The 22,064-nt window shown below is 41.9% G+C and overlaps 1 protein-coding gene across 1 annotated transcript in view; it reads right to left on the bottom strand.

Annotated features, from left to right (window-relative positions):
• slc6a1a (solute carrier family 6 member 1a) overlaps nucleotides 1-20,553 on the bottom strand; it is a 39,125-nt gene extending 18,572 nt beyond the window's left edge. Inside the window, exons 1-9 of the mRNA XM_060937088.1 lie at nucleotides 20,292-20,553; nucleotides 18,482-18,613; nucleotides 14,912-15,012; nucleotides 14,708-14,817; nucleotides 12,425-12,557; nucleotides 11,890-12,024; nucleotides 11,695-11,798; nucleotides 6,452-6,576; nucleotides 6,234-6,346 (exon numbers count right to left, since the gene is read on the bottom strand). Coding sequence (XP_060793071.1) covers nucleotides 6,234-6,346; nucleotides 6,452-6,576; nucleotides 11,695-11,798; nucleotides 11,890-12,024; nucleotides 12,425-12,557; nucleotides 14,708-14,817; nucleotides 14,912-15,012; nucleotides 18,482-18,613; nucleotides 20,292-20,553 — 1,215 coding nt within the window. The remainder of the gene's footprint in view (nucleotides 1-6,233; nucleotides 6,347-6,451; nucleotides 6,577-11,694; nucleotides 11,799-11,889; nucleotides 12,025-12,424; nucleotides 12,558-14,707; nucleotides 14,818-14,911; nucleotides 15,013-18,481; nucleotides 18,614-20,291) is intronic.
• Nucleotides 20,554-22,064: the final 1,511 nt, after the last annotated feature.

Raw genomic sequence — 22,064 nt, 5'->3', positions numbered from 1 at the left:
CTCTTTTGCCTCATGTTTTGTATTTTGTCTGCCTGTGTCCAACAAACTCTAAACTACATTTGCATCCAGCAGCCGTGTGCTTCTTTGACAGTTTACTTCATCGCTCATGGACGCAGCAGAGGAGGAAAGTCGGCATGACACTGTGTCAGCTCATGGGTGGTTGCTGAGAAAATAACAATGCTTGGGCAAACTTGATGCCAAGTTGTATCAGCTAACCAATGTAGTCTCCCAGTCATTTCTAGCATGCACTGCCATGCCTACTAGCACTCTCATTCCCTGTCCTGACAAGTTTTCAGGAGACACCTCCCAATGCAAGGGATTTTTGCTTCAATGTTCCATGTACTTTGCCAGACAAGCAGGCCTCACAGATCAGCAACAAATAGGACAATTTCTGAACTTACTCACTGATAGGGTGCTCAAGTTGGCCATGGTGGTGTGGGAGAAAGTGCATGGGAGAAATAGCGCATGCAGCTGATTACACCCTGGAATTTTGCACTCTTACCACTGGGAGCGGGTGGAATGAGGCCGATGCTGAGAGCTCCTTTTCGCTGTGGTCTGAGCAGTGAAATACTCTCTGAACTGGCATGCCACAATGAACAGAGTTCCCTCACTCATTGACTTTTCTATTCACCTCGATAATCTCATTCATAACCACCAGGCCCATCAAACAGCAGTTACTCTGCTGTGTGCCACCGACCACCCAGAGCCCATGGAAATTGCCCATGCCAAGCTGAGCACCACTGAACAAGAGAAAAGGCAGAAGGAGTGACTGTTTTTCTACTCTGGGGTCGCAGTCACTTGGTATCCCAGCATCTGGCTCACCAAAAGGGTCCCACCTTAACATACTCAGCTGAGAGAACAGCAACCCCTTCACATTCTTCCTCAGTGAGTTCATCTAAGCATTCTTCTCAACAATCATTTACATTTGATGTTCAGACAAGCCACTCAGGGTCTAGCTCTGTTCTTTCAGCCCTGATCAACTCCAGAGCTGCTGGTAATTTCATCAACCATGACACAGTGTTAAGACTGAAACTTCCTACACAACTGTTCCAGCATCCCCTGAAAATCACAACCATTGGTGAAGGGCTCATTGCCACTGATCTGATCACTCTATGCACCAAGCCCCTCCAGCTCCAAGTTGCATCAGGAGTCCATCTCCTTCCTCGTTATGGCAGCCACCAAGCACCCCATAATTCTGGGACTACTGTAGGTGCAAGGTCACAATCCACAGATTTCATTTCAGGACAAGTAGATTGCAACATGGTCCAAATTCAGTCAATGCCACTGCCTGCACCTGCCCCAGGTCACTGTAGCATCCTCCTTGATGGAAAGCCCTGAGTCACTAGTCACTCTGTCATTCCCAAAGAATATATAGACCTCAAGGAGGTATTCAGTAAGATCAAGGCCAGCTGCCTGCCACCCCACCATGCCTCACTAAACTGAATCTACCTGTTATCCCTCACAGAACCAGCCATGGAGGATTATGTGTAGACCCATCCATCTACCTCCCCAGCCTCAATTTTGAGTACTGTGTCATGCCTTATCAGCTCTCTTGCACCCCTCTGTCTGTCTTCCAGTGCCTAATAAATGATGTGTTGAGAGATATGCTGTGAAAATTCATTATTTCCTACATAGATGATATTTTGATCTACTCTCCCTCTCTTCACAGCCATATTTTCCATGTTAAGCAGGTCTTGTCACATCTCCGTGAACATCACCTCTATGTAAAAGCTGATAAATGTGAGTTTCACATGGCCACCATCTCCTTCTTGGAATATATTGTCAGTCAAGAGGAGGTAGTCATGGATGCAAACAAGGAGGCTGCTGTCAACAATTGGCCAACTCTGACTACTGTTAAAGAGCACCAATGCTTTTTAGACTTTGCCAATTTCTACTGGCAGTTTATATGGGGTTTCAGCTCCATCATCACCATTCTCATTGGTCTCCTGAAAAAGGGCTCTGAGCACCTTAAATGGACCCAAGCAGCAGAAGAAGCCATCTCAAAACTAAAAATCTGCCTTCACCACAGCTCCGATCCCTAAACACCTGGACCTCTTCAAGCTTTTCATTGTGGAAGTAAATGCCTCTGAGAAAGTTGTGGGAGCTGTGTTGTCCCAGCTCTTCAGGGAGAAATCCAAGTCCCATCCAGGAGCCTTTTATTCTAAGAAACTGATTCCAGCTGAACAAAACTGTGATTTTGGTAACCATGAGTTACTGGCTGTCAACTTGGCCCAGTAGGAATGGCACAACTGGTTGGAGAAAGCAGCTCACTCTTTTGTCATATTCACAGACTACAAGAACCTCAAGTATCTGAAAATGGCCAAGCGCTTTAATCCCTGACAAGCCTGCTGGGTGCTGTTTTGTTTTGTTTTTTTAACCAGGTTCAAGTTTACCCTCTCATACAGACCAGATTACAAAAATACCAAACTGATTCACTCTCCTGTATTTACCTCTCTGACCATCCCGACCAAAGCCTTGAACCCACACTTCCACCCAACTGCTTCATAAGAACAGTCACCTGGGAATTTGATAGGGAGATTACAAACTCCACCCACTGATTTCCCTGTGCTTGTCCTTCTAAACTCACCTTTGTACCTGATGATCTCAGAGGCAAACTGATAACTTGGGCCCACACAATACCTGCCACTGGTCACCCAGGCAGCCAATGCACCTATGACTTGCTTAGAACTAAGTACTGGTGATCCCATATGCTCGCTGATGTCAACAAGTATATATCCTCTTGTACCATATGCACCCAAGCCAAGGTACTCTGTACTCTCCCAGCTGGTAAGCTCATGCCACTACTGACTATCCAGCTTCCCTGGTCTCACATTGCAGTACACTTTATCATGGACCTCTCTGAATCAATTGCTAACACTGTAATCATAGTCATCATCAATTGTTTCTTGAAATTGTTGTTCCTTAGCCCAGCCTATATACAGCCTTTGAAATTGCAGAACTAATTTTCCAACATATGTTCAGATATTATGGCATCCCTGAAGATGTAGTGATCATGGCACCCAGTTCACCTCAAGAGTATAGTCTGACCCAGCAATAACAACCTCTCTCAGACCCATTTTATTACCACAGAATCAACCTCACGGTCATAGTGTCGAAAGTATACAACAAACTTATCCTCAACAGACTAGTAACCCCACTTGATCCAGTCCTTAGAAGAAACCAGAATGGGTTCAGGAGAGGTAGAGCCATGATTTCACAGATCTTATCCCTCAGGCATATTATTGAAGAGATGTGTAATGCCAACAGGGAAATGAAACTAGTGTTTGTAGTGTTCAAGAAGGCGTTTGATTCAGTGGAAAGGAAAGAAAGTCATGTTTGAGTTCCTGAAGTTATACATAATTGTAGTGGAAATCATCTGTGCTATTAAGGTGATTTACAAAGACTCAAGAACAAGCATCCTCAGCCCTGATGGTGAAACTGAATGTTTTGACATCATGTCTAGTATTCTTCAGGGCAACAATGTGGCACCTTTCCTGTTCATTATAGTCCTTGACAATGTCCTGTGTATCTCCCTCGATAAACATCATGAGAAAGGTCTCCTTATCCTTTTTCTTTCAGCTACTTCTGTACATTCAGGGTTGCCACAGCAGATCTGTTCTGCATATTTGATTTGGCATAGGTTTTACACCGAATGCTGTTCCTGACACAACCCTCCTCAATCTATCTGGGCTTGGGACCAGTACTAAGAATGCACTGTCAAGTACAAACCCAATGGCTGGATGTTTTACCCAATCTGCATGTCTTTGAACTGTGGGGGAAACCGGCGCACCCGGAGGATACCCACGCAGACATAGGGAGAACATGCAAACTCCACACAGAAAGGCCCCTGTTGGTTTGAGGCTCGAACCTGGAACCTTCTTGTTGTGAGGCGACAATGCTAACCACTACACCACTGTGTCACCCAGAAAGTTCTCCTTATCCACAACCCAGAATATTAGGCATCAACCTCCCCGTTCATTTGACTGACCTGGACTATGAAAACAATCTGGCTATCAGAACTGATACAGTAGAGAATGCGGAAGATCTTCTTTGTGCATTAGAGGAGGCAGCAGCAAACCAAGACTGAGTTTATTTCCTCCATTCCAGATGCATCAGTAAATGCTTTCTCATGCAAAGGCTTAAAATACATTGATGATTTTAAGTACCTCAGCTTTTACACCATACACTCTGTAAAGGACTTTAGAACATGCAAGGGACAAGTGTGGGATGCTTGCAACAAACTAGATAAAATCTGGAGAAGTAATCTATCAAATAACATCAAGCACAACCTCTTCAAAGTGGTTATACTTCCAATACTGCTTTATGGCTCGGAGACATGGACACTCAAAGCAAAGGAGATTAAAAGAGTTGATGGATGCTACATCAGCCTCCTAAGGAGAGTACAAAATATCTCATGGAAGTAACACTACACCCTAGCCCAATATATAGAGATCTTCCACCCCTCTCAGCACATCATGCTCAATGCAGAGCCCAGTTTGCAGGCCAGGCATTTTGGATAAAGGGTGAAATGATCTCAGACCTCCTTTTAAGGAAACCTTCTCAAGGAAGAAAGCTAATGTTTCCTGACACCATTACAAGGGACACCAGTATAAAGGTGGAATCTGCCCATCACCATGGCCCACAACAATGTGTGAAACCAGATTATGTGGGAAATCTCAGCTGAGGCCACAAAATGTTAATGATGATAATAGTCTGGTTTCATGAAAAAACTGGGAGTTTCCATCAGCCTCACCTCTGGGTATCACACTGAGGCCAACAGTCGAGTAAAGAGAGCCAACAAAGAGACTGGTTGTTTTCTGTGGGCATTTTGCTTTGAGAATCTAGAGGATTGGGCATGGTTTCTCCCATGGGCTTAGTACACCCAAAATTATCTACATCACTCTGCTTTCCGCCAACCTTACTCCTTTCCAGTGTGTGCTCAGTTACCAGCCAGCCCTGTTCCCATGGAAAGCTACTCTCACAGAGGCCCCTGTCATGGACAACTGGTTCAGATGCAGTGAACATGTGGGGGAGAACACACATAAGCACACATAAGGAACAGGTGGCTCACAGAACCAAATGCTTTGGGTAGAAACTCCCCAGTACAATCCTGGTGACCGGATCTGGCTGTGCATGAAGGACAAAATTCATGGGAATAAGAAACTTAATGGCAAATACACTGGCCTCGACAAGATTCTCCAAGAAATCAACAAAGTGATAGACTTTGTTGATCCACCATGCCACAATCAACTCTCTCCCACGTTTCACATGGAACATGAGAGAGAGAGAGTCAGCTGTGGCATGGTGGTCCAATCTGTATAACATTTCATTGATTCATTGGACCCTGTCAATCCAGGACTGCTAGCCACAAACATCCCCCCACATCCTTGACACCTTACTTTGCCAAGAATTCCACACTAACTATCCTGAAAAAACAGGCCCTCACCCCGGGGACATCCAAGAAATTTGTCCAGTCCTGGTATAAGCTCCTTGGGAAGGGGTTCTGTCATGTATTCACAGGAATCCACTCAGAACTCTCTCATGCTCAGAGTCACCTGATAACTAATTGCACTCACCTGGACTCAATTACAGCCTATACGCACACTCACCATGGCAAGGACTTCGCAAAGTAACGCTCAGTGTTCATTAAGCATGATCATACAATGCCTTATATTCTCGTGGTCTTCACCTGGTTTTTAAATTACTTTTCTTAGTTCCTGGTTTTCACTCTCTTGTACTTTGACCTGTCTATGCTGTTTGCTGATCGCCTGACTCTTGCCTGCTTTTGACTCCTCTTTTGCCTCACGTTTTGGATTTTGTCTGCCTGCATCCAACAAACTCTAAACTGCATCTGCATCCACCAGCTGTGTGCTTCTCTGACAAATGTGATGTCGGCTGTGTTTTAATCACATCACAAGCACGCTCCTGATTAATGGGTTTGGTGAATGTAACTGCAGGTAGACTCAAGAATAAATTTACTCAAGCTGCTTTATCTTGTCTTGCCCCTGTAAGTGATTATGTTTAAAGGCAATGGCCTAGATGCTGTTGAAAACTCTGAACTACACGCAGGTGATTGTAATAATATAAATGTTTCAGATAAATAATCTTAAGCAGCTGCATACCCCAACTCTGTATATGAGGAATTTCTCTCACATAAATGTAAAGAGGCAACTTTTATACTTAAGTCCCAGACCCTGAATATTGTGATCAGAATATTTGCTGAGTGACATCACCTGGCTGTCGATTCCCAGCATGAGCAGCATGGAGAAGAAGAGGATGGCCCACAGCGGGGAGATGGGTAACTGTGTCACGGCTTCAGGATATGCTAAAAATGCCAAGCCTGGACCTGAAGAAGAAGAAGAAGAAGAAGCACGAAGCATAAAAGTAAATCCACCAGTGAGTCATGTGACAGGAATTATTGTACAACACTATAAAGAGGTGATTGAGTTACCTGAAGCAGCTACATCAGCTATCTGTCTCTTAGTCACGTGAGCCATGAAACCCACAATGGAGAAAATGACAAATCCAGCAAACATACTAGTGGATGAGTTTATAAGGCACACAATGACTGAGTCTCTGCCGGAAAGAGGAAAATACAGGCATTAAATATATTCACGGCTGAACTGCAGGGTACTAATTCCAGCCATGGAAGAATGAATTAATTATGTACCGACAGTGCTGAGGTTTAATTACACACTAATTCTAGGCACAAATTGCTCATGTTTATTCATATCCTCTTACATTAGTCAAATGAGGGGTCTTAAACGACATGGTAAACATCGCTAGACAAAATGGAGGTGTTAATGAAGAACATTACATCGAACAATCCATCAAAACATTCGAAGATGACTGCAGTCACCAGTAAGCAACTAACCAGTCCAGTCAGGTTGACTGTCACTAGTGATGTACAACCCCGATTCCAAAAAAGTTGGGACAAAGTACAAATTGTAAATAAAAACGGAATGCAATAATTTACAAATCTCAAAAACTGATATTGTATTCACAATAGAACATAGACAACATATCAAATGTCGAAAATGAGACATTTTGAAATCTCATGCCAAATATTGGCTCATTTGAAATTTCCTGACAGCAACACATCTCAAAAAAGTTGGGACAGGGGCAATAAGAGGCTGGAAAAGTTAAAGGTACAAAAAAGGAACAGCTGGAGGACCAAATTGCAACTCATTAGGTCAATTGGCAATAGGTCATTAACATGACTGGGTATAAAAAGAGCATCTTGGAGTGGCAGCGGCTCTCAGAAGTAAAGATGGGAAGAGAATCACCAATCCCCCTAATTCTGCGCCGACAAATAGTGGAGCAATATCAGAAAGGAGTTCGACAGTGTAAAATTGCAAAGAGTTTGAACATATCATCATCTACAGTGCATAATATCATCAAAAGATTCAGAGAATCTGGAAGAATCTCTGTGCGTAAGGGTCAAGGCCGGAAAACCATACTGGGTGCCCGTGATCTTCGGGCCCTTAGACGGCACTGCATCACATACAGGCATGCTTCTGTATTGGAAATCACAAAATGGGCTCAGGAATATTTCCAGAGAACATTATCTGTGAGCACAATTCACCGTGCCATCCGCCGTTGCCAGCTAAAACTCTATAGTTCAAAGAAGAAGCCGTATCTAAACATGATCCAGAAGCGCAGACGTCTTCTCTGGGCCAAGGCTCATTTAAAATGGACTGTGGCAAAGTGGAAAACTGTTCTGTGGTCAGACGAATCAAAATTTGAAGTTCTTTATGGAAATCAGGGACGCCGTGTCATTCGGACTAAAGAGGAGAAGGACGACCCGAGTTGTTATCAGCGCTCAGTTCAGAAGCCTGCATCTCTGATGGTATGGGGTTGCATTAGTGCGTGTGGCATGGGCAGCTTACACATCTGGAAAGACGCCATCAATGCTGAAAGGTATATCCAGGTTCTAGAGCAACATATGCTCCCATCCAGACGACGTCTCTTTCACCCATAGAAAACATTTGGCGCATCATAAAACGGAAGATATGACAAAAAAGACCTAAGACAGTTGAGCAACTAGAATCCTACATTAGACAAGAATGGGTTAACATTCCTATCCCTAAACTTGAGCAACTTGTCTCCTCAGTCCCCAGACGTTTACAGACTGTTGTAAAGAGAAAAGGGGATGTCTCACAGTGGGAAACATGGCCTTGTCCCAACTTTTTTGAGATGTGTTGTTGTCATGAAATTTAAAATCACCTAATTTTTCTCTTTAAATGATACATTTTCTCAGTTTAAACATTTAATATGTCATCTATGTTCTATTCTGAATAAAATATGGAATTTTGAAACTTCCACATCATTGCATTCCGTTTTTATTTACAATTTGTACTTTGTCCCAACTTTTTTGGAATCGGGGTTGTAGTCAAGACCACCTAAACTGAGACCAGAGTGTATCGAGACCAAGAAAAGACCAAGACTTTGAGGGATTGAGATGAAGTCAAGACCAAGATCAAAGTTGGGCAAGTTTGAGTCAACACCAGGACCAGACCAGTGGGTGTGAAGGGGGGTGGGGGAGGAGTGACGGCCATGAACAGTAATGAAAATTTCAAATTGGTTGCATTTGAAGCAGGAAGTTTTACATCCAATCACAGTAACGATGTTAACAAATTAATTAGACAGTGCACAGGCAGTTTAGTGAAATCCCAACAGTTGTGGTCTTGAAATAAAATCCCAAGTCCTTTAAGTCCAAGACTGAGACAAGGCTGAGTAAAAATGCGGTCGATTCCGAGACGAGACCGAGACCTTCAAAAACTGGTCTTGAGACCGGTCTTGAGTTCTACAACAATAACTGTCACCAGTCAAGTTGTCTTTTTACTGCCTAAAACTCTCGAACATGACAAAGTTCACTCCCTCATGGCACCTTTTTAAAAAAATATTAGATCACATTTTTTCCATCAAACATTTTTTAATCTGTTTATGTGGAGCGTCCGCCAAACAAGTCCCTGTGAATGAGAATTCATTGCTGTTAAAACTGTCATGTATTTTATTTTCTGGATTTTTTTAATAGTTCCAATAAAACAGCCATGAGTTTTTATTTGACTGTGGTTTTAAATTACACTCCTCAATATTTTTTGTTCTTACTATGACAAATAAATAAAATAGAAATTTTGGGGCATTTGATAAAACATAACTAATTAAAACATGTGGATTGTTCACTAGAAAAAAAACTATTAAACACACACAGGCTAAAGCTTTTCAAACACAAGCATGGTAGAATTCTGTGCTAAACCAAAGCATCACCAGATGGGAAAATAAAAAAAAGTGGAAAAAAATAAAATGAAACAAAAGTAAAACCTACTATTCCAGGATGGATAAATGATCAGACTGAGAAAAGGGATGAAGCTGATTTTAGCTATATTTATCCTCGACAGGTGATGGCATCATTAAAGTTAAAAACTGCTAAAATATTTAAATCAATTGTCGCATCAGTAAATCTGTATATTTGTGGTGAGTCAGTATTTTGCATCCTTATAAATTTGTCCAATCTAACCGAGTTGAACAAGACCTCGGGAGGTGAGCCCGCTGGCTAATACAGGGTTTCCCCAGGTTTGACCACCATAAATTTAAGACTTTTTTAAGACCTTTTTAAGATGACTTAAATGAGAATTAAGACCTACATCGCGCCCATTATGCGGTCGTAGAACACCAGATCAAATTCACAATAATGATAAATGTTTCAAGTAAAAATACTTTTATTATAAAAGTTATAAACTTAAGTCATTATGTGCATTGCTTGTCAAATCTTCACATTCAAGACAAAAAAACAAGTCTAAACCTGGAAGAAAGGAGCACAACGTAGGGTCCACGTCATGGCCTTAAAGGTACACAAAAATGCAATTGGCATACCAACACATTAATGCCAAAGGTGTGCACTCGCCAGTCAGAAAGCCAAACCGAGGGCCCAACTCGAGGCCTAAAGAACTGTCTCTGAACTAATTATGACCATGCACCCAGAGATGATACTTAAAATAAAAAAGTGATGTGGGTGTATTTTTTTAAAATAAAATATCAAAACATTCACAACACTCTAAACAGACAAACTCTTTGTCTTAATTTCCCAGCACTTGCTTCAACCATTTTACATTTTGTACCCTTGTAAACGAGGGAGGGAGAGAGATACAGAGGGGCATAGATAGATAAGAGATGAGGGGGACAGATGGGAAGAGAGATAGAGATAGACAGATCGATAGAAAAGAGGTAAGCCGAAAGTCTCTTAAAGGTGCACAAAAATGCAATTGGCATACCAATACATTGGTACAATGGTGTGCACTCACCAGCCAAAAAGCCAAACTGAGGGCCCAACTCCAGGCCTAAAGAACGGTCTCTAAACTAATTACGACCAGAGATGATAAACAGACAAACTCTTTGTCTTAGTTTCCCAGCATTCAACTTGCTTCAACCATTTTACATTTTGAAGAATAAAAATAAATGTAAATACTCCTAGTAAACAAGGGAGGGAGGGAAGACATAGATGTGGAGGTGGATAGATAAGAGACACAACGAGAGAAATCCACCACTTGCCTCGTTAACGTCTTTGACCAACTCCTTCGTTATATAAGGAGCAAGACCGAATTTTGTTCTGTAAGACGTTTTGTTTTTTCCACAGGAGAATGTTGTAGTGACTTCCGAGTCTGGGAACACAGCCTTAAAGAGTTTGCTTATGCCCTCATTCGAGCTGTACGAGTGGTGTTCCGTAATTGTTTTTAAAATCCAGAGCACCTCTGCCCGAAGTGTCGGGGTTCCACCGACACCCATCATGCCACTGCTCGGCCCTTGTGTTGTTGCTAGCCTTGCCGATGATGTCTGGCTTGGCTGATGCTGCTGACGTTCGACAGTGGTGCTAGTGCCAACTCCAGGTGCATTCGGAGATTGAACCGTGCAGAACTGAGCGATGGGCTGGTGGCGGTGGAGGGCAGATGCAATGTGCTTTGAGCTCTTCATGTGAGACTCTAAAGCGAAATGACCTATAGTGGACAACTTGAAGGTCTTTCGACAAACACAGCATCTTGCTTCAACGTCGCTTCCAGGAACCTCCCTCACCCAGTCACGATATCTTTCATCTGAAAGCCACTGCTGATTAAAACGACACTTCCCCACTCTGCGATTCGCGGAGTCTCCTCTCCACCACGGACTATGACGATTGTGCTGGCGCGAAAATGTATCCATATTATTTCTTTCTTTGTGCATACTCCAAGAAATTCACTGATGTTACGCAAAACCCACGTTTGCACATTGTAGAATAGTATGAGTAAATTTAAGACCTTTGTTTAAAAAATTAAGACTTGGGCAAAGCAATTTAAGACTTTTTAAGGCCTTAATTTTGGAATATTAAATTTAAGACTTTTTTAAGACTTTTAAGACCCCGCGGCTACCATGTAATAAACAAATGTGGGTAAACTCTGCCTTCTAAAAAGAATTTTAGGAGGCGTGGCTTTGTGTTAAATAAATCAATTAAGTGTTTTTGTGGTTCATATTCTAACTTCTAGAGCTCAAATTCAACCCAATGGCTCTTTAGTTTTATCCTGAAACTAACTCCGTGCAACCCTTTACATGTTTATTAGTTTGTAAGCTCAAACACAGCAAAATATTCACTCTCGGTAACAATGGAACCTGCGCACCAGCTGACAGATGATGAAACAAACCCTTCGCATTGTCTTGTCGTACCTGTAAATGTTATTGTTGAAACGGTTGTAGCTGCCGAGTGCGATCAGAGAACCAAGCCCCAAACCATACGAGAAAAAGATCTGAGTCGCAGCATCCAGCCAGACCTGAGAGAACAATGAGGCGAATCACATAAACCTCCCATGTCCGATCTGCTTGATCTTTATTTGTTTCTATCTCTAAATCATTTGAAATTACCTCAGACTCTTTAAGCTTCTCAAAATCAGGTGTGATGTAGAACAGAATTCCTTCTTTCGCTCCTGGAAGTGTGACTCCACGGAGGAACAGAATAAATAACATGAAGTAGGGGTAGGTGGCCGAGAAATACACAACCTACAAATACAATGTAGTTTACACGTCACAGAGGAAAATATCACATTAGAATGAGTAGATGTTGTAAAAAAACAACAACAGCAACACATCGTCAGGATATCATCAGTCATTCTGAAGATGTTTCAGTTCAGTGTTTTAATGGGGTCATCACTAGATGATAGCTTTCCATTCTAGTGTACTCAGAAGTTGAATATCAGATCTTCTCACTGTAGGTGTCCCGTGAGTTCGTCGTCCTCCTATTGGTGGACTTTAGACGAGGATTATAGCAGCGCTCACACTCTGAGACGTTAATCAGACATTTCTGACACTGAAAAACTCCGTCCCTGGCCAAAGCTAAAACATTACTGATCTCACTGAACTCACACAATAGTTTAATGATTTTCACATGAAAGTTACTCACCTTTCCAGTCCAGCGAACACCTTTCCAGACGCAGAAGTACACGAGAACCCAAGCGATGGCCAGAGTTATTGCTAGCGGGACACGGATCTGCCCCGGTTTCTCCAAACCGTCAGTGATGTTATGCACATTGCGTCTGTATTAACACATTCAAACACATTCAAAGAGTTATATTTTAATTTTGCACCTAATTTGGTTGAATAGTACAATAGGCTAGTTTAACTAATGTTAACTAGCTCACTAACAAACATACAAACTTCTTTTAATTCTGTACTGTAATAATCAGACGAGGCGGCACGGTGGTGTAGTGGTTAGCGCTGTCACCTCACAGCAAGAAGGTCCGGGTTCGAGCCCCGTGGCCGGCGAGGGCCTTTCTGTGCGGAGTTTGCATGTTCTCCCCGTGTCCGCGTGGGTTTCCTCCGGGTGCTCCGGTTTCCCCCACAGTCCAAAGACATGCAGGTTAGGTTAACTGGTGACTCTAAATTGAGCGTAGGTGTGAATGTGAGTGTGAATGGTTGTCTGTGTCTATGTGTCAGCCCTGTGATGACCTGGCGACTTGTCCAGGGTGAACCCCGCCTTTCGCCCGTAGTCAGCTGGGATAGGATCCAGCTCGCCTGCGACCCTGTAGAAGGATAAAGTGGCTACAGATAATGAGATGAGAATAATCAGACAAAGATTAGCTAGGTTGTATGATCTTGGTCAGATCTTGATGTCAAGTACCTCTAGTCGATATAAAAAGCCCACACACCCCGTAAATCCAGCTTCCTAAACACAGCATTGCTTTCGCATTAGCTAACCTAACTAAGGTTATGTCTTTAGCAATACAGCAGATATAAAAGTTTACACACCCCTGTTAAAACTGCAGGTTTTGGACATAATTCTAAAAGATATTTTGTGCAAAAGTAAGACAGCATATATTCAGAATAACTGTATGTAAGCTTTGGCAAAATATAGGCGAGCTTAGATGTATTTTTCTTGAGGCAGAGCTTCAGTCTAGCCACCCAACCCATAGAAGCGTCCCTGATAAGTGTTCTTCTTGTCCTTTTGTCAGTTTTGGAGGAATGTGCTGTTCTTGGTGAGATCACTGTGGTCCTCCATTTTCTCCACAGGTTGATGATGGCGTTCACAGTGTTCCATGGTAAATATAATGTTTCAAAAATGCTTTTGTCCCCCTTTCCTGATCAATACCTTTCCACAGTGAGAGTCCATACATGCTTTTTTCAGCTCTTTGAGGACCACAGCTACAGTAGTCAGATGAAACCAAGAAGATGTGAAGAAAATTGTACAAAAACAGCTGATCTTTAATCAGATCATTACAATAGGAATGAGTTTTCCCTGCAGGCTGTCCCTTAGAGACAGGGTGAGAAGCTTGGTCATTCGGGAAAGACTCAGAGTAGAACCGCTGCTCCTCCACATTGAAAGGAGTCAGTTGAGGTGGTTTGGGCACCTTGTTAGGATGCCCCCTGGATGCCTCCCAAGGGAGGTTCTCTGGGCATGCCCCACTGGGAGGAGACCCCAGGGCAGACCCAGGACATGCCGGAGAGATTGCATCTGTCGGCTGGCCTGGGAACGCCTTGGTATTCCCCTGGAAGAGCTGGTGGAGGTGGCCGGGGAGAGGAAAGTCTGGGCTGCTCTGCTTAGGCTGCTACCCCCGCGACACAGATCCAGATAAGCAGTAGAAAATGGATGGATGGATGGATGGATGGATCTTTATTTGGGGTTAATCACAATCACTTCAGTGTATGATAATTGTTTTTGAACACGAGTTTCTGAATTTGAGCACAGTCACATGCCTCATTATAAAAGGGTGCACATACTTGTGCAAGCAGATTAATGTAAGCTTTTTCCCTTTTTTTTACTTCCTAAAACATTTCTGTTTGTTTTTCACCTGAATGTTGTTGGTTGCTGTGTCAGAGTGAAGGTGGAATAAAGATCTGATGTGTATTATCTTGGGTTAATTTTTCTTACATCATCATCATCATTATCAACAACAACAATTTTGATTAATATAAATTTAACCCAAGGATGCTTATAAGGACATCACAAAAACCTGCTATTTTAACAGGAGTGTGTAAACTTTTTTAAATATCCATTGTATTGCTGAAGATATCTTCAGCTTGGCTAGTTGATCCTAAAGCAGTGCGGTGTTTAGGAACGGTATAACGAGCTGAAGAGGTGGAAATACAAGCTTGAGGTCACGTGATGAACCTTCTGATTAAACACAAAACAACAGAGTGCATTGTTTAAGTCAGAAAATGGTAAAAAACATTTCTTGCAAGCTCTTACTCCCAAAACTCCACCACGGCGCTGGTCAGGTTGGTGGTGTTTACAATGCTGTAGTTTGTGAAACATCTCTCTGTGTTCCAGGGATTGTTGCAGGATTTCCAGGGAAGTTCCTCAAATAAAAATAAAAGTGAAATCGAGTTGATTTTGTATTAAAGTGCTGGGAAGAGCCTGCACGATGAAGCAGATGAGACGTGTGTTACTTACAGTGGTGAAGGAGTTGTACAGGTAGTACAAAGCCCAAGCGATGATGACGATGTAATAAATGTTGAGCCAGAAGGAGAGCACGGCTGCAGCGAGGCCGACTCCTGCGTACATGGGGGGGGGGGGGGGGGGGGGGGGGATAACGTCCATCCAATGTGAGCAATACGAAGACTTTTTACATGGTGCAATTGTATGTGCATTAAAACTACAGTCTTTGTGGAATGTCTAAAACTGAGAGCAGTTACGTTTAGGGCTTCCAAAGTGTGGAGTTTACAAAGCAAAAGAAGAACTGTTGAAACTGTGAAGCTAAACATGTACCAGAATTCGACCCAGAGTTCAAACAGTCATGTGGTCACGCGTGTGTTTAAGTGCACCCGGTTACTGTTGATTTGTAAATAAGAACTGTTGCTTAGCTACATAGCCACCATGGCCTAATGGTTAGAGAAGCAGCTTTGGGACCAAAAGGTTACAAGTTTGATTCCCTAGACCAGCAGGAATGGCTTGAACAAGGCACCCAACCCCCAACTGCTCCCCAGGTTTGATGTTGTAAATTGCCCTGGATAAAAGTGTCTGCTAAATGCCTGTAATGTACTTAATCATAAAGACCGTCCTGTCCTCATCCCAGGACTCTTAGCAGGCCATTTTCACACTTGAGGATTTTTCCAGACCCAGGGCCGAGAGTCCAGTATGATTGGTGAAATGAAAGCTGTTTTTGAGCTCCAGACATCTGATTCCTTGGTCCTCTTGAAAATAGTGATCACAAGCTTGCTTCAACAGAGTCATGGTGCGATTCATATCCTGTGTTGAATTGATCCATTCTCATCACTGTGTGCAGAGTTACAGGATTAGTTCAGCTGGTCACGTTACTTCCTGTTTGAAGTTTGGTGATGGTGAGGAAAGTGTTGTTACGGTCAGCGGAGGAGACGGAACACCTTTTAGATCAATATGTAAAACTAGCCCTTCACAGGACTGGAGGAAGAAAGGAAAGAAGGAAGAACTTCTTTGATATGAACACAAACATGCGATTATGATCTGCGTTCCAAAACAAGCACAGAATCAGTCCTGGGTGTGGATTCAACTCTGAAAACGACCTCATTCACAATCTTCTCAGACTGCACTTCCTGTAACCACAGTCTGCACTGTGTTGCTTTACTCTTCTTCAACTGTATAATGTAATGATTTATAATCACACTATCCGGCATTACCCAAAAGAGCACAGTTCCCTTTGGAGTCGAGGTTTCTTCCTCATATCATCTCAAGGAGTTTTTTCTCACCACTGTTGCCTCTGGATTGTTGATTAAGGATCTGAATTTACATCTGGATTTCTGTAAAGTTGCTTTTTTTTGGTGCAGTTTGTTTATCTGTCTGTAAGCAGGATTGCACAAAACTTATCAATTTCCCAATTTCCATGAAACTTGGTGGAAGGTTGTAGTATTGGCCAAGAAAGAACTTAGTGAATTTTGGAGCAGGGCGGATCCATGAATTTAGTTTTTCTTTCACTAACATTGCGAGATACGGCATTTGGCCTTGATGGACTTCTGCACTCAATACCATGCATCTTAAAATCCAATAGATGGCAGTAACATTTAATAGTGACAAAACAAAGCCAGTGTAGAAATACGAAGACTCCATATCACAATCCACATTACCAGTACCAGTAATGCTCTGGGATACACATGTAGGCTAGTTGCTCAAATACAATACAGAAAGAAGGCATCATGGAACACTTGGAGGGAAGCACAGCAGGGAAGCCATGGCCTAAAGGTTAGTGAAGCAGCTTTGGGACCAAAAGGTTGCTGGTTTGATTCCTTAGACCAGCAGGAATGGCTGAAGTGCTCTTGAGCAAGGCACAGAACCCCCAACTGCTTCCCGGGTTGCTGTGGGTATACCAGGGTCCTGTTGTATGTTGCTCTGGATAAAACTGTCTGCTAAATGCCTGTAATGTAATGTAACTTAGGGACAGGGTTTTCAAAATATGTCGTAATGTAAAACAAACAGGCTGCGAAATCAATGCAAGTTAAGTATGACTCATCCAAATATATAAAGTGTCTGGAGTTGCAGATTTGCATATAATTGAAGAATCAACTATTGTCCTTGTTGGTGGAGATCTACGCTCTCCGACTGCCCTTCTATTTGTAAAAGTGCTTGCTGCACCAAGTCCGACCTCAAATCCCAACTCTGAGAGGTTTATTGCTCCTGTATCGCATAACTCATGGTATCATAAAGGTTTCTTCTCTTCTTCTTCAAATCCCTTGAACTATAGAGAAGTATGAAGCCGATGCAGTGACGTCATCTTGTGCACATTCTTTCAAATTATGTATACTCAGCAAAAATAAAAACTTGACACTCATTATTTTTCAAATAGTGTTTAGAAACTTTTCTTGAAAGAGTTCTTGTTGTGATTATGGTTAAATGCATTGTCAAGGGCATTACGTCATACATTCATTCTACTGGTCAGGCCTACGTAGCACGTGCGAGAGCACTGCACGCTAAAATCACGTTTCCACATGACACAAGTGACGTGACCTATTGATACACGTGCAATTGATCTCACGGTAGCAGAGTAGAGTGTCATCTCAGAAAAACAAGGTTTTATGGTTAATTATTCGTTAATTTGCAATGCCATGACTGTCAAACATTCAGCGTGAACGTGCCATTGGCATGCTGAATACGGGAACATCCGTCACTGACGTTGCGAGGGTTATGGGATGCAGTCGACAGACCGTCCATAATCTCCAGACACGTTTCCATCAAACTGGCACCACAGCCGACCGTAAGGAACCCTCCACAGAACTTGCAGGAGCTTGGTGCCATGTTGGTACAAATATGGCGGCGCATTCCCCAAGCTGTGTTCAGACGCATCATCCAATCCATGAGGAGACGTTGTTTCGCAGTTGTGAACGCCCATGGAGGACACACCCGATATTGACATGATTTCATTAAGTTGTGACTCACAGTTTTTGATCATGGACATTGTCGTCGCATTTCCGGTGGAACCGATTCCATGACAAACATGATCTGTATGCTATAGCATCTTTAATGACAAGATAATTGAATACAATCGTTATTTCAAACCTATTTTCCAAAATGTTCAAATTATTGACTTTGAAACGAGTGTAAAGTTTTTATTTTTGTTGAGTATAGATGTTCCGCAAATGGCCAGTGGTAGCTCAGTAGATAAGAGCGTGGGTAAATGTAATAGATGAGATTGGACTTCTGATTGGAAGGTTGTCAGTTCAAATCCCAGTGCTGCTACTGCTGAGCCCTTGAGCAAGGCCCTTAAGTCTCAACTGCTCAGTTGTATAAAATGCTATAACTGTAAGTCACTCTAGATGCAGGCACCTGCCAAATGATGTAAATGCAGCCTTGTCCTGTACATTAATAGATGTTGTCATCCCCTAAAAACCTCGATACACCATTTTTCCAAGATCCAGATCTATTTCCATTTCTACTTCATGTGAAATTCTCTGATGAGAATTTTAAATGGCTGCTTCCAGCACAACTACGATGGAAAATGATTCCTCACATGTGCAATGCTTTCTGATGGTGTATGTTCATTTCCAGATGCTATACCTTTGAACATTGGCGCCAGCTTCCACACTCCGAGGCCACCGATGGACGTGTACTGACCGAGTGAACACTCGAGGAGAAACAAGGGCATTCCAGCAAATATGAGGGTCAGAAAGTAAGGAATCAAGAAGGCCCCTGTGCGGATACAAATAGAGAAGACACAAATCTCTACACAAATCAGCTTACAGTCATTTATCCATCTGTAAATTCAAAACAATTCACACAAGTCAAGTTATATGATAGAATATGAAGGTTAGGGTTAGGGGCGGGGTTAAAGGAGACATTAAGGGTGGAGTTAGGACATATTTTATACATATACACACAGAAAAGCTTGTGAGGTGTTACGGTATATTAATTTAAAAATGATAATAAATTCACTTTCACAAGTAGAACTCAGAGTAGAGTTACGCACATGTGGTGAAGATTTAATCCTGAACTTCCACACATCAGGATTCAAACACCAGTTATAAAGACACAAATATTACTCTATTCATTAATTAATAATATTGTCTCTTTAAAATCCATGAAAAGTTTCTTCCTCAGAGACGTGGCTTATCTGTATCTGTAGGAGTGACTATTTTATGGATAAAGTGATGAATGAAGTTTCTCTGTAAGTGTGGCAGATGAGCACTCGGTCAGATTCTCCTTCATACCATGAGCACGCTTTCTTTACAGGAGAGCGCATCAAATTAACATAAATACTAATATTATTTTATTAATTCAACAAATCAAAATAGAGAATGAAAAGGTGTAATAAAATCTCCTATATCCTGCACACGCATTACAAATTCATCACTTTGATTTAGTGCCCTGTGATGTCGTTAAGTTGCGCTCGAGTAACTGGACCACAGTCTGCGCTGGATCATGTGCTATTCTCTGAGCTGCTGAATAATGAGTGTAGAAGCCATTTTGTTAAATGAAACCAGGGATTAATGATCATTACAGCTTGCTCTGTTCATGCAGTAATATGTTGGTGATGTATGAGACTCATTTAGATTTAGATTTATTTTAATAATCCGAAGCACAGAAACTCCACGTTAGCAGCTGTGTAACCCGACTCTGAAGACCTGGAACATTCGCTGTGAAAGTTAAGGTTATGATTAGTGGTGGGTTTAGTGGAAATTTTCTTACTTTATTCAAATGTTGGGTTTTTTTTTTTCATATGATCAGGCATAATAGGAAAAAAGTAATCATCACACCAACAGTTATCATAAAACCAACAGTTTCTTAAACAGGATGTCTGGAATGATCTGACTTTATGCAGCCATAATACACCTAAGATGGCCTTACACTAACAAACAAGGGGCTGGTCCTCATGGACTAAATCATGGTTAGCGTTGGTTGGCTCAGATGATGAACATGGAACCTCTTGCTGACATCACAGCAACTCTTCTGTTTGACTTTCTTGAGATTTTTCCTCAAGACTTTTTTTTCCTTGAGCTAGTTAAAAAACCCAGCTATTTCATGATACTCTTGGTGCTGCGATGATTTGGGAAGCTCCATGTTTCTTCAACAGTCAGCTTGAGCAAAACGTTCATCCTTTACAGAAATCATTAGAAACCATTACAGAATTCTACCGGATCCTGGTGGGTTTGATGTGTTTCTGGTGGACTGTAATGGTAGTTTAATGGCTTGTGTTCCTGATGGTTCCTGATGGTAATCATCTACCCATGAAAGAAGGCCTTATTGGGTGCTAATGGCATTCAATAATAACCAGAAGATCGCTAATGGAAACCATTAAACTAATTTTCATTAAGGCTCATTAAGTGATGGAACCCATTAAAGATTCATTGTAATTCACAGCGCTGCTTACCTCCGCCATTTTTCCCACACAGGTATGGGAATCTCCACACGTTTCCGAGCCCAATGGCGTATCCAACACAAGACAGCAGGAAGTCGAACTTTCCCGCCCATGTTTCTCTGTCAGGAATATCCTTTTTCTTCTTCTTCTTCTTGTCGTCATTCGGTTCCTCCTGTATCTCCTCCGGTTTGGATCTGTCATGGGTCATGACCTCGTTCAGCTCCATCGCCACCTGTCCGTCCACCGTGACGGTTTTAGCGCCATTTGTTGCCATTTCTCTGGATTTGGCTGAGCTCAAGCTCCTCTTGGCCGCGAGGCGCGAGACTTCAGCACCGGTCCACGTAGACAGCAGCTTCGCACACTTTTTAGCGTTTTTATTAAAACAATTTTTTTCAAATCCTCGAGACTTGTGATGTTTAAAACGGACGTGCGGCGTCACACAGCAGCTCTTCAGTTACAGTGAACCTGAAAACAGGAAATGAAATAGTTGGTCTTCGAATCTCGTGTTTTTTTCACTTCCTATCTTTCCTTCATGTGGTAAATCAACAAGAGATTTGCTTTTTATCAGTTCTTCAGAAGTCCAGATTTCTCCTCAGCGACCTTCCGTCAGTCACCGTTTTAAAATTCGCTCCCAATTGCGCTTTTTTAAAAATGTTTTTGTTTTGCATTTACATCCACAAACAGCTCAAGCGGTTCTACACGATGTAATCCTGTCCTGTAAACCTGATAACTGAGTCTCCTCGATATATACAGCTAATTTTATTTTTTTTAATTGTTAATTATTAAGGTATGGATTTAAAACTAATTCAAAAATCAACAGGCAAAATAAATATAATAGGCTGTTTATTATCTGTGTAGTGAGCATATATCTGATAAACACTCATTTTATCCTCATTTATATCATCAGTAATTTCATTGGATTTATTTATAAATCTGTAATTAAATCAATTACATGAGATGGAATTTTACTGTCACTTCATTAGTCTTAATTCCTGATCCAGATGTTCGCTAATAATGCTTGTGTTAATGATGTTTACGTCCTCTGTCTGTTTCTGCTTGTGACAAAATAAACACAACAACAACAACAACAATAATAATAATAATAATAATAATAGTGGTTAGAGATTCAGTGTATAATCTGTAATAAAGAGGTTGTTGTTGTTGTGAGGACGCTGGAGTCCCAATCTGCTCCGTTTTTACTCTTTTTTTTGTCAGAAGCAGAAAAATATATTGTGTAAAAATATTAGAGCACAAGAGCCTTAATTGGGTCTGCAACTGATTGCAATCAGATGTCACTCTAAAGCTGAATAAATTGCATTATTATTATTATTATAATTATTATTAATAATAATAATAATAATAATAATAATAATAATAAATTTGAAAGCATCATTATCTCCTCGAGAACAGAAAGCATGCCTACTCACAGCGAGTCTCTGAATAGCCTGTAAAAAGCTTCTTTTTTTTTCACCCCTCTGCTGTAATCGAGCTTCTGCTCTGTAGATTTTCTCCCGGAGTTGTAAACTTGCTGTTTTGCTGAGAATGTAAATGTGTTTTATTCCCATTAAAGCAAAGAAATTTGGAGCGAAGACCCAAAATGTTCCTCAGGGAAGGGGGGAAGGAGCGCAAGTGTGTGTGAGAGCGTGTGAGTGTGTGCATGTGAGTGTGTGCGTGTGAGTGTGTGCGAGTGTGTGTGTGTGTGTGCGTGTGAGTGTGTGCGAGTGTGTGCGACGGTCCAGAGGCTGATGAACATGTTCAGTCCAGAGGAGCAGAAACAGCGTCGCT

Source organism: Neoarius graeffei, chromosome 13, assembly GCF_027579695.1.
Source record: "Neoarius graeffei isolate fNeoGra1 chromosome 13, fNeoGra1.pri, whole genome shotgun sequence".
Lineage (NCBI taxonomy): Eukaryota > Metazoa > Chordata > Actinopteri > Siluriformes > Ariidae > Neoarius > Neoarius graeffei.
This window is presented reverse-complemented; position numbering and strand designations above follow the sequence as displayed.